Source organism: Panthera onca, chromosome D1 (assembly GCF_046562875.1).
Source record: "Panthera onca isolate mPanOnc1 chromosome D1, mPanOnc1 haplotype 2, whole genome shotgun sequence".
Classification (NCBI taxonomy): domain Eukaryota; kingdom Metazoa; phylum Chordata; class Mammalia; order Carnivora; family Felidae; genus Panthera; species Panthera onca.
This window is the reverse complement of record NC_138348.1, coordinates 93,570,775-93,583,555: the sequence shown is the minus strand read 5'-3', so window position 1 is coordinate 93,583,555 and position 12,781 is coordinate 93,570,775. Positions and strand designations below refer to the sequence as shown.

The 12,781-nt window shown below is 44.0% G+C and overlaps 1 protein-coding gene across 2 annotated transcripts; it reads left to right on the top strand.

Annotated features, from left to right (window-relative positions):
- The first annotated feature begins 664 nt into the window (after positions 1-664).
- On the top strand, positions 665-12,007 carry TBRG1 (transforming growth factor beta regulator 1). Of its 2 annotated transcripts, none has more exons than XM_060605093.2 (9): positions 665-1,030; positions 2,723-2,793; positions 3,426-3,658; positions 4,240-4,376; positions 4,671-4,817; positions 10,022-10,119; positions 10,380-10,490; positions 10,852-10,924; positions 11,680-12,007. In XM_060605093.2, exons 1-9 carry the CDS (start codon positions 881-883, stop codon positions 11,743-11,745), a joined length of 1,086 nt encoding a protein of 361 aa, XP_060461076.1. In that variant the 5' UTR covers positions 665-880; the 3' UTR covers positions 11,746-12,007. The 2 variants fall into 2 exon arrangements, with proteins under 2 accessions (XP_060461076.1, XP_060461075.1); XM_060605092.2 differs by having other exon boundaries at positions 10,852-10,994.
- The last annotated feature ends 774 nt before the right edge of the window (positions 12,008-12,781 follow it).

The window sequence follows — 12,781 nt, the reverse complement described above, 5'->3', positions numbered from 1 at the left end:
TATATATATACAAGCGTTTTGTCTTCCAGACCTGAGCATTTACCAGCACTGTCTCCTAAAAATTGCCTACCCTCCTTATTTGAGGATTTTAGATAGACCTTGGTTACGAAGTTAGCGCTAAGTTAATATAGGTAGAGGTCCAGAAACATACTTTTGGTTTCATCAGGGAAACATTTACTGAGTGCCTACTTAGTGCTAGCTCGTTATTAAAACTCTTCCCTATTAGAGCCTAATTTGAAGGGGCAGAAGCCTTTTTTCTAGTCGCCAGTGTGGTCCCAGATCCTAGTTAAATCTCGGCCTCATAGGCTTTCGGGAAACCTTTATGCCAGCTGTATACTGGAAAGCCGCAGTCCCAACCCAGGCGTTCAAGTGCGTCCCACATTTCGGGAAGACCCGTTAGGGAGTGTGGAAAACGAGCTGAAATGAGGTGGGCTGGGGGAGCGTGTGGGAGACTCGCTCCGGCAAGATTTCGGGGCTTTTAGCCGTTAGCTCCACAGTAATACTCCTCAGCTAAGGACACAGCAGCGAGACACCGAGTCTGCTCTTCGGTCGCCTGCACCCGCCCCTCCCTGCTCCAGACCGCACATCCGCACATCCCAGACCACCCCAGGCTCACGGCCCCGGAAGTTACTCGCGGCCGGCGCCGTTACGTAACTTCCGGGCGGGGCTTACTTCCGAGGCAGACGCGGAAGTGCTGGGAGGCCCGGTGGCCGAGGTCGGTTGCCGGACTTCTGGCCCGGCCTTTCGCCTTGGGAAAGTTCTGGAGGGGTAGATTCCTAAGAAGCCGGCTTCCGGCAACCCAGACGAGACGAAGCCGGCGCCCCTCGGCCTGGGAGCCGATGCCGGCCGCGCCCTGGAGGCCCCGTAGCGGGGCCGGACGATGAGCCTGCTGGGCGGCCCGGCCTCCTCGCCGCGGGCCCCGCTGCAGTCCAGCAAGGCCAGGATGAAAAAGCTCCCGAAGAAGAGCCAGAACGAGAAGTACCGGCTCAAGTACCTGCGGCTGCGCAAAGCGGCCAAAGCCACCGTGTTTGTGAGTCAGAGTGTCGCTCGGCCCTTCTCCGCCTCGACACTCCTAATTCGCGAAATCTTTCCCCACACCGTTCCCCTCCCAGAGTGGCCGAATCAGTAGTGTTAGCTTTTGCAGTACACGTTACTTCTCGTTAGCCTTGTGTCCTTGGGCACATTAGCTAATTTCTGTACTCTTCTGTTTCCTGAAGAGAGCTAACTGCCTTTCAGAGTCGTGAAGATTTAATTGAGGAAAGTAAAGTGCTTGACATCTGGAAGATGTGCCAGTCGGTTTCAGTCATCGTTCTTACCACGAAACTCTTGGAAAGGCGTTTGATTCTCAAGAGAACCCTAGAGTGAGGCACTGTTTTTAAAAATGGCATCACCGAAACCCCAAGAGATGACTTGTGCAAGGGCGCTGTGTCCCAGCCCTGATTCCTGGTCCTAGTGTCTTCAGTACTTCGACCACACAGCCTTATTTCCCAAGCACCCCAAATCCGCATAACAGACCTCTGCCCTAAACAGGCTCACAAAACTTTCAATAATTCCCCCCACCACCGCCCCCTTCTAACCTCTCTAGTCTCTCAAATATTTCTGCTGTTCTTTTATTGTAGAGGCACTGAATTCATTGAATAAGTGAACTGACCTGCCAGCCACAACTGTGTGTTCTGGCATTCTGGCTTGCTCAAGCTTGCCTCAGTGCTGGGAAATAGGGAATGGAGTCCTCACTTTTCAAACGTGCCTCCGTGTCTGAATCACCACCTTAAACTCTTCTTTCTACCACAAGTTTGCACATATCTCCGCTTTTTTAGAAGCATAAGGAAAGGTTTGGAAATTAGAACATTCATTCCAAAAGCATTTATTTAGCACTGGCTGTGTGCACTGGAGAGACATGAAAAAAGTAGAATTAAGAGGACTTGATACTTAATTGACCGCTCATTTTCTTTTATGCTCTACATGTCGGATGTCCCTAAAGTCTATGTTCTTAGGATGTTGATTCCATTCAAGTACTTGAAATAGGCTTTGTGAAGAAAAGGGATATCGCTTTGAACGTTCAAATTTTGAGCTCTCACTTGAGGAATGTCCAGATGAGAATATTTCCTTTACAACTGATGCTTGGGAAATAGCTTGAGTCAGAGAGTCAGATGATACTTGAATACACATAAGTAGATTATGAAGTTTTAAGAATTTTGCATACCAGAGTTGATTTTATTTTGTCCAGTTGTCCTTTTAAGGTTCATATTGCATGGGTGTTTTGGGGTTAGCAAAGCTTGGTTTTGTTATCTCCCCGAGAGTCAAGGCACTTGGGAATGGACATTTCTCATATTTGTAAGGTTTAAATTGAAGGCTATATGGACTTCAGCAGGATGCCCTTTTCTCTGCCAAAGTCTACCCTAACTAGGGTGATCATACATCTTGGTTTGCCTAGGGCAGTCCTAGTCTACCATACTATTCTGGAATAATAATTAATAGCACCCCTTTTTCACTCTGAGGTGCCCCAGTTTCAATAAATTATGTAATGACCTTGCCCATAATGGAATTTGACTCTACCTTTACCTATAGGTTTTCTTAATAGTTGGTCTGCAGGGTAGATTAACTTGTTCCTCTCACCCAGCAACACAGACTTCTTGGTTTGAAACATAGCTTCTCTTCCCAGCGTAATACTTTGATCTTTTATTCTCTATATGTGATTATATCCAAAAATTTTTTCTTAAAGGAAAATGCTGCTATTTGTGATGAAATTGCTCGTCTTGAGGAAAAATTTCTTAAAGCAAAAGAAGAAAGACGGTGAGCTGCCTTCGTGTTGTGTTCAGAATCCCATTTTCAGTGATTGATACGGTGTTACTGCTCTGGGGATTTTTCTCCAGTGGAATTTTTATGTATTACACAGCCCACTGGCTCTGATCAATGCAGAGAAACTCACAACCTCCAGTTTTGGTTCCATTTACCCAAGTCGTGTTGGACCGTGGTGACGAGACAGCACCTCTATTCACCTTTCTGACACGGCCCTCTTGCCACATCTCATAAGCTATCTTCTTACAACTGCCCAGTTACAAAAGACAAGGGATAAAAGAAACTACCTCTCATTCCACAGATATTTATTCAGTATGTACTATATTCTATGCAAAGCACAGTGGGTATATATAATTCATACCTACGTTCCCTTCAGAAGCATAATACCTTTCAACATCAGGGTAGAGGAACCCTCCAGATGCCAGAGAGATAAACCACAGTCCTTATCTTTGGCTTCTTGAGGAAGTGTCCTCTGGAGCCTCTTATTCCCTGGGTCCAAGAAGAACCTTACTTTTATGAGTGTAATAATCTTTATATAATTCTGGCTTTTCCACTACTTAAGTCAAATACTGAATTGAGATAAAATAGAAGTTCATACCTCTGCTCCCTTTCCTTCCCAACCTCAGGTATTTGCTAAAGAAGCTCCTCCAGCTTCAGGCTCTAACTGAAAGCGAGGTACAGGCCGCAGCACCTTCCCACAGCTCCAGTGTGCCCCTAACTTACGGCGTGGCCGGCTCTGTGGGAGCCATACAGGGAGCTGGGCCCATCTCTGGGCCCAGCGCTGGGGCTGAGGAACCGTTTGGGAAGAAATCCAAGAAGGAGAAAAAAGAAAAAGGCAAAGAGAACAACAAACTGGAAGGTACCTTGGGGAGATGATAGTTGTCCCGGTGGCTCCACGACTAATGACAAAGACCTGGTACTAACTGGTAGACACACACGGCCACAGATATACTTAAACCCTCATTTGGTCCCTTAGCTGCCCTAATAGCCCTTGGAAAGAAAGTGTATTAGAGCCACATTGGGTGGAGGAATTCTAGTCAGACCTGGTTAAATGGAAGGGAGCAGGCTAAGGCCTCCCCCTTCTCCCACACCCCCAACTCTCTGGGTTGCCTTCAGTTCAGTGGTTCCTAGAGGCAGGGAAATGGGCTAGGTGGCCTTTTGAGCACACGGATGGCTTGGGAAATTTCTGATCTGATAAATGAAGAGGCCTTAAAAACTGCAAGGCTTTTAGGTCCTCACCATTGATACTAAAATTAGCCATTGCCAGGTGGGTGGGTTAAAAAGATACTCCGGGCTTTGGGGAAAAAGTCCCATGTGCCCATTCAGCGAGTGTACAGAACCAGGATTGGCATATTGTTCTTAGCATTCACGTGTAAATTTTTCCCTTCCCCTCAGCATTGGGAGGGGCTAAAAGTGGGTGACCCCAGATTTGCGTTTCAGTTCTGAAGAAAACATCCAAGAAAAAGAAAATGGAGGGAGGTGCTCGCAAGCTGGTTCAGCCCATTGCCCTGGATCCCTCAGGACGGCCTGTGTTCCCCATCGGACTGGGGGGTCTAACAGTATATAGCCTGGGGGAGGTGAGTGAGACCAGCGATATATAGAGAGGAGAATCAGAAATATGGGAATGGGGTTGAGCCTTCCCTCCCTGTTCCCATCAGCAGCAGCCCCTTGCTGATCCAGACCAACCCCAGAAAATCTCCAGTCCCTAGGAAACCAGGTCAGTTTTGTCTGCTGCGCAGCTGACACACTTTCTCTCTGTGATTCGAGTCACTCTTTGCGGCCCCAGAGTGGTTTTAAAGGCTACCACGGCACACTGGACTTCTGAATTCTCCAGTGACCTCAGTCGCAGAGTGGGGGAATCTTTTTTATAGATCATCACCGACCGACCTGGCTTCCATGATGAGAGTGCCATCTACCCTGTTGGCTACTGCAGTACTCGGATATATGCCAGCATGAAGTGCCCAGACCAGAAGTGTCTGTATACCTGTCAGATCAAGGATGGTGGCACGCAACCCCAGGTACCCACTCGATTCACAGCTACTGGGTTTGGTTTGGTTTGGTTTGGTTTTTTGAGACCCTTCTCTGTGACAGCCACTTACTAGATATCACCCGTTTTGACACTCCCAGTACATGCTGTATAATAACCATTTGGGTAATTCCAAGATGCAGAAAAGCGATTGGCCCCAAGTCAAACCTTTGTTAATAAGTGCTTGAGCTGGGATTTGAGTCCATATCTGTCCGACTCTCTTACTGAGGCCCTTCCCTTTGAACCCTGCTACTTGTACTGTTGCTATGGTGACTGTGGGAGGCTGAGCAAGCATGCTTATTTGTGAAGTGCAGGCCTATATACAAGAAAGATTAATTTGATATTCTGCCATTTCAAGTAGGACAAAAATGAAGGTAGCAAAGAAACTGCATATTGGTTTCTGGTCGCATACACTCTTAAGGACCTGGGAGATGTGAACCTTAGTCTTTTTAAAACCATTTTTTTTAACGTTTATTTATTTCTGAGGCAAAGAGACAGAGTGTGAGCGGGGAGGGGCAGAGAAAGAGGGAGACACAGAATCCGAAACAGGCTTCAGGCTCTGAGTTGTCAGCACAGAGCCCAACGCAGGCCTTGAACTCATTAACCATGAGATCAGGACCTGAGCCGAAGTTGGACGCTCAACCAACTGAGCCACCCAGGCGCCCTGAACCTTAGTCTTATCAAATACTTTTGTTCATCCTTCTCGCTGCTGTGATGCAAGGGAGTTCATTTTCCCCACCCGTCACCTCTGGTCATTGGGAAAAAAATAAACCAGTTTCAAAGTTCCAGACTTCTCTGTCTTATGTTACAGATCACTAGAAAGTTGGGTGGAAGGAAGTAGACACAGGGAAGGGAACCTCTAAGCAGAAGCTGAGAGCCTGCTGCCACATGTGGATAATATTGCATCGCTCCTCGCCTGGTTAGAGTGCTGTTAGATGCATCTGAGTGTTCAGATGACCTGGCCATGCAGGAGTTCTGTTTACAAAGTACTGTAACAGGGGGCGCCTGAGCAGCTCAGTCAGTCCAGCATCTGACTTTGGCTCAGATCACAGTCTGAGGGTTCATGGGTTCGAGCCCCATGTCGGGCTCTGTGCTGACAGCTCAGAGCCTGGAGCCTGCTTCGGATTCTGTGCTTCCCTCTCTCTCTGCCCCTCCTCTGCTCATGCTCTGTCTCTCTCCCAAAAAAAAAAATTAAAAAAGTAATAATAAAGTAAAAATAAAGTACTGTAACAGACTCCTATGGTAGTAGTATACCATATTTATTTATAACAAATTTATAAATTCAGTACAAATCTAATAAAAATTCTAATAGAATTGTCATGGATATTGACAAACTGGTTCTTAATTTCCTTGAGGACAAATTGCTAAAATATTTGTGAAAAGAAGAGTTTGTGTGGGTTTTAGGTGTTTTGCTTTGCTTTGTTTTTTAGCTGATTAATCCTTCTGGACATTATTTTCAGGTATATTGTGAGCCTTAATTTTTTTCCAACTAACATCAAGTGTTATCTCTAGTATATACTAAAAGTATGTAGACAGTTCTTTTTCATCTCTTTGTCTATAAATGCTAATATGAACTTTAATTTCTTTAGCTTTATAGAATGTTTCATACTATATCTTAAAATATGGAAGAATATTTTTATAATCTTAGAGTGAGGTGAAAGCTTTTCTTGAGTGAGGCATGAAATGTGGACACTATGAAGGAGAATAGATTGGACTGTTAAAGACTTAATGAACAACAAAAGATACATAATCCAAGTTAAAACTCAAGCAAAAAAAAGGAACAAAGTATGTAGCAGTGGATTAATATCCAGATAAAGTGTTCCTCTGGTCAAATACAAAAAGCAATCAAATACAACAGGTATCAGTTGAAACTGTGCAGATGGTTGGTAAGAACGGACCTCATTAGCAATTAGAGAAATGGAGATAAAACGATTTTGCTCATAGGCAGCAGACAGCAGAGAGATTGATAATATTGAGTGTTGGCCAGAGTGTAGGAAAACAAGTAAGCATTAGCCTGAGTGAAAACTTGCAGTCTTTTGGAAGGCAACTTGGCAATATCAACAAGTTTGGTATGTGTATCCTTTGACCCAGGATACTGCTAGGTGTTGAAGTATTTCCTAGAGAGATGTGCAAATGTGAACAAAAGAGTTACATGTAACAATCTACATTATGGTATTGTTTGTAATGGCAAGAAATTAGAAATCGCTGAAATGCCCATCAGGAGGAGAATGGTTAAAAATTAAGATTTATCCACCTTACATCATATTATGTAGCAGTTAAAAGAATGAAGTACAGTTACACATACTAACAGGGAAAGCTCTGTGAGACCAAAATACAAGATTTTGGCCTTTTAATTGCTCTTTGTGCAAAATAGAATAGTGTGCACACAGTATAAAAGATTGGAATTTGGGGTGCCTGGGGAACTCAGTTAAGCATGGGACTGACCCTTGATTTCAGCTCAAGTCATGATCTCATGGTTTGTGAGATCAGGCTCTGTGCTGACAGTGAGCCTGCTTGGGATTCTCTGTCTCCCTCTCTGTCTGCCCCTCCCCCACTCACTGTCTATCTCTCTTTCAAACTAAATTAAAAAAAAAAAGATTGGAATTGACATGACCAGTACCAAAAAGAGAGCAGTCCTGGAATATTTGAAGATAATTGCTCACAGCTTTTTCCATAAATTAGCTGAGAAATAAATATAAACCCTCAGTATCTTAAATTTGCAACATATGTCATTAGTTGAACAAACAAAACCACTGACTAAAACTACAAGATAATTATTATTGACAAAAATAAAAGAGCTCTAAAATTTGATACAGCAAAATTGAAGTAATAACTGCAGAAGAAAACTAACAGCAGGAGAAGCCATACTCAGTAAAGTATATTTTGGATTCTAAAAAATGATTAATCACATTATTCTTTGAAAGTATACAGAAAATAAGTAAATCCTGTTTGGGATAATTTTATTAAGGTAAACATTGAAAAACGGGATACTGTTTTGGTTTTTAAGTTTTTATTTAAATTCTAGTTAGCTAACACACAGTGTAGTATTGGTTTCAGGAGTAGAATTTAGTGATTCCATCACATGCATATAACACCCGGTGCTCATCACAAGTGCCCTCCTAAATACCCATCCTGCATTTAACCCATCTCCCACCCATGTTCCCTCTAGCAACCCTCCATTTTCTAGAATTAAGAGTCTGTTTTATGGTTTGCTTCTCTTTTTCTTTCCCCTATGTTCATCTGTTTTGTTTCTTAAATTCCACACATTAGTGAAATCATATGGTATTTGTCTTTCTCTGATGGACTTACTTCGCTTAGCAAAATACACTGGAGCTCCGTGTTGGCAAATGGCAAGATTTCATTCTTTCGATGGCTGAGTAGTATTCCACGGTGTGTATCTACCACATCTTCTTTATCCATTCATCAGCCAATGGATGACATTTGGCTCTTTCCAGAAGCATCGGGGTGCATGTGCCTCTTCAAATCAGTATTTTTGTATCCTTTGGATAAATACCTAGTAGTGCAATTGCTGGGTTGTAGGGTAGTTCTAGTTTTAATTTTTTGAGGAACCTCCATACCGTTTTCCAGAGTGGCTGCATCAGTTTGCATTCCCACCAGCAGTGTTAAGGTTTCCCTTTCTCCACATCCTCACCAACACCTGTTGTTTCCTGTGTTGTTAGATTTGGCCATTCTTACAGATGTGAGGTGATAGCTCACTGTAGTTTTGATTTGTATTTCCCTGATGATGAGTGATGTTGAGCATCTTTTCTTGCGTCTGTTGGCCATCTTAGGTCTTCTTTGGAAAAATGGATACTGTTTAACTGAACTTTATGAAAAGAACACTAGTCAGGGAATTTAATTGGCTAAGTATTTTCTATGCAAAAATTCATTGAACTTAGAGAAAACTGGTCAAGGAATTAAGTTGGCTAGATAGTATTTATTACAAAAATACTTTCTTGGCAAAAATTCTTCAGTATTAGTAGAATTTCAAGTTGAGGGTTATTTTTTATGTATATAGTCAAGATATTTTGCAATTTAAAAAATGGGGCTTGGAGTCAGAATGGCCTTATTCCTCCTAGATATTACAAAGTAAATATAAGATTAAATTATTTGATCTCATGTAGTTTTGTTTATTTATTTTTTAAATATAATTTACTATCAAAATGACTAACATACAGTGTATAAAGTGTGTTCTTGGTTTTGGGGGTAGATTCCCGTGGTTCATTGCTTATATACAACACCCAGTGCTCATCCCAACAAGTGCCCTCCTCAGTGCCCATCACCCATTTTCCCCTCTCCCCCCCCCCCCCCCACATCAACCCTCAGTTCGTTCTCTGTATTTAAGAGTCTCTTATGGTTTGCCTCCCTCCTCTCTGTTTGTAACTATTTTCCCCCCTTCCCTTCCTCTTTGGACTTCTGTTAATTTTCTCAAGATCTACATACGAGTGAAAACATGATATCTGTCTTTCTCTACTGGCTTATTTCACTCAGCATAATACTTTCCAGTTCCATCCACATTGCTGCAAATGGCAGGATTGCATTGTTTCTCATGGTCAAGTAGTATTCCATTTTATATATAAACTGCATCTTTATCCATTCATCAGTTGATGAACGTTTAAGCTCTTTCCATAATTTGTATATTGTTCATGTTATTTTTTCTTTTAATTTTGCTAAAAATTTTTTATTCATTTTTGAGAGAGAGAAAGCATGAGCAGGGAAGGGGCAGAGAGAGAGGGAGACACAGAATCTTAAGCAGGCTCCAGGTTCTGAGCTGTCAGCACAGGGCCTGATGCGGGGCTCAAACCCACAGACCATGAGATCATAACCTGAGCTAAAGTTGGACGCTTAACTGACTGAGCCACCCAGGCGCCCCCTATTGTTCATGTATTTTTAAAGTACCATTTGTATTTGTACTTATAGATGTAAGTAAGTAGATAGGAAAGGTGTGTAACAAATTAAGTGTGGACATGTGGAGAGCAGTCACAAGGTGTTTAGAACTGAAACAGTTAAAGGACTTTCGGTGTTTTCTTCGATTTGTTTGAATTTGTAACGGCACTCTAGGAAATTGGACCCACCTTCTAATATATACATCAGCTTCAAGTGCTAGAGTGAAGAAATAGTTATAGAAGTAGTGTGGCTTTCTCTCTACTATTCCCTCTTTCAAAGTTGATCTCATTGCTCCTTTATCTTTCTCAGTTTGAAATTGTTCCCGAAGATGACCCCCAGAATGCCATTGTCACCTCTTCTGCAGATGCCTGTCATGCAGAGCTGCTCAAGACCATAAGTATTACTATGTAAGTTGAAGCTTGAAGACTGTCTAAATAGGTCACTTGTGGTACAGTGAGACTTTCCTTGCTTTTAATGTATGGAGATCCCTAATTTTATAGAAAGCTATCCTGCATCCTTTAGATTTTTTACCAGAAATCCAATGGATTTCTCCAGAGTATCCAAGTCAAGAAAGTTTGTTCTCTGCATTCATACCCACATTCCATTCCTAAAGCCATTCTCATCTCCCTCTAAACTTTGAAACTACCATCTTCCCTCTCCTATTTAGGGGGAAACTAATGCCCAACCTGCTTCCATCTGGAGCTGACTTTTTTGGGTTTTCTCACCCAACTATTCACAACCTGATCCAGAGTTGTCCAGGAGCTCGAAAATGTATCAAGTAAGTTACTGCTTTGCTCGTTGTTACACTGTGTTCTGCTTCTGTCTTCAAAGCAGGCTTGCTCCTTCCTGTGCCTCAGTATTGGTCCTCCTAGCCCTCTGGACAAGTGGCAGAAGGCAGTACCCCACTGTACTAGAATTGTCATTTTCTGTGTGTACCATGACAGCAAAAGGGTTGGGAAATCCTGCAGGATGACGTGTCACTGAATGTGCCTATCTTCTCTTAGTGTTTTCGTTAATGTGATTCTTAGATACATATGGGAAAGATCTACAGAAAAAACATACCTGATCTCTTTGGAAGTAAGAATGGGTTATTGTGGCTAACAGACAGCTCTTGATAACGATGCCCTTTGATCCTGCAGTTACCAGTGGGTGAAGTTTGATATATGGAAACCTGGAGATGGGCAGCCGCCCCAGGGACCGCCAGAGGATGATGCAAGTATAAGCTTTGAAGCCTTTCAGAGACAGGCCTTTGATGAAGATCGTACTGATCCCATTCTGCAAGGTAGCTTAGTTTTCCCTTCCCAGTTTGAAAATTGACTATTTTTAGACTGCTGTCTGCTCCTCATGGGTAGCGGAGTACTCCAGAGAGCTGGGCAGTAAGCGATAGAAACTTACGCTGCCGGGACCACGGAGACTCCCAAGTATGAGGATGGGCCGCCCTGCGGGGCTCTCCAGCAGCACTTGCAGGGGTGACAGGGAGCGGCTGTCGTCACAGTGAGGCAGGGCCCACAGAGAAACCAGGCTTTCTCGTTTTCCCACCTAAAACAGACCCAAGCGGAACTGCAGGGGAAAGTTGACTGCTCAGGACAAGAATTTCATGTGAAGTGAAGGGGAGCAGATGATGGCCTTGGTCCTGCCTGTGTTGGGTGGGTTCCCTTCCCACAGATGGGTGGAGCTCTCAGGGGATCTGGCGTTGGGTCACATAGGCACAGCTCTGGACTAGAAACCATAGAATTAAAATCCTCACTTTTTGTCTGTATACTATATAACCCTAGACAAAACACTTAATCTATTTTGGCCACGGTTTTCTTTGTCGTAAAAGTCAATTTCTGTCCTATCTTACCAAGCAAGGGCAAAATTAGGCTGACAGGGGCAAGAGTGTTAGGTACTGAAAGGACATTCACGCGTGGGATCAGTCCCCTGAGACTCCCAGGCAGCAATGGAACTGAAGGAATTTTCTTCTCCAGGATCCTTGGACCTTCCAGAGCTTCAGCCCACGGCCTTCGTGTCTTCTTACCAACCCATGTTCCTGACGCATGAACCCCTGGTAGACACTCACCTACAGCACCTGAAGTCTCTGTCCCAGTGTAGCCCAACTCAGTCTTCAGATTGATCAGGAAGGGGTCAGATGCCACATCATTTAGCTTAAAGTAAAACTTAGAATATGGAAGAAGGCAGCAGTTCAGGAACGAAGGAGATACACATTTTGTTACAGAGGTTCCTGTGGTGACAGTGTTCCCTTGGAAAAACTGCAGCTGCTTTATTTTTAGCAATAAATTTCTCTTTACAAATCTGCTTATTTTCATCTCATTGTGATCAGGATTTTTTTTTTTTTTTTTTTGCTTAGCTCTGCCCGAAGTGGTAGAGCAAACCTAAGTGTTCTATAAGCCGGAATGAGAACAGGCTGCAGACTCAGGAGGGAGACGTGGGAGGAGTCCCAGTCTTCTACCTGGATTCTGATCCTAGCTCCAGGAATGAAGGCCCAGCCCCTGCTACCCCAGCAGCTGCTTCATTTCCATGTCTGGACGATCACAGTCCAGTCTGCTTCTCCCCAAGCCAGAGAGGCTGGCCCAAGGCACGCTGTTCATCTTTTTCTTCACACTTCATATCCTTCAAGGGAAACAAAAAGTCCTCTGTAATCCTTCCTACCGGCTCTTTGCCATTCCTTACCCGAGAATGTGCTTGTAGCTGAATACGTTGAATCCACATGATGGCACAGATACAACATGCCGGGAGGGCAGGGGCGCTCCCACCCTCCCTAACAGGCTCACCCAGTCACTTCACTAGCTCTGTAATAACTTGACTCTGTATTTTGTGCAACCGAATGTGTTGGACCCTGCCCGTGGCACTAAGGTACAGGTTTACCGCATCACCCCATCTGGACCCCAGCAGTACCGCGTGGGAGGCCCTGCTGTCCGTCCAACCAGGGACAGGGACAGCTGGAAGGAAGCAACAGAAGGACCCCAGAAGGAGGAGAACGAGGAAGGAGTGTCAGTTGTCACTGTGCTGCAGTCCGTAGCTGCTGACCAGGGACAACACGAAGGGGTTTGTTTCCTAGGAACAGATGGG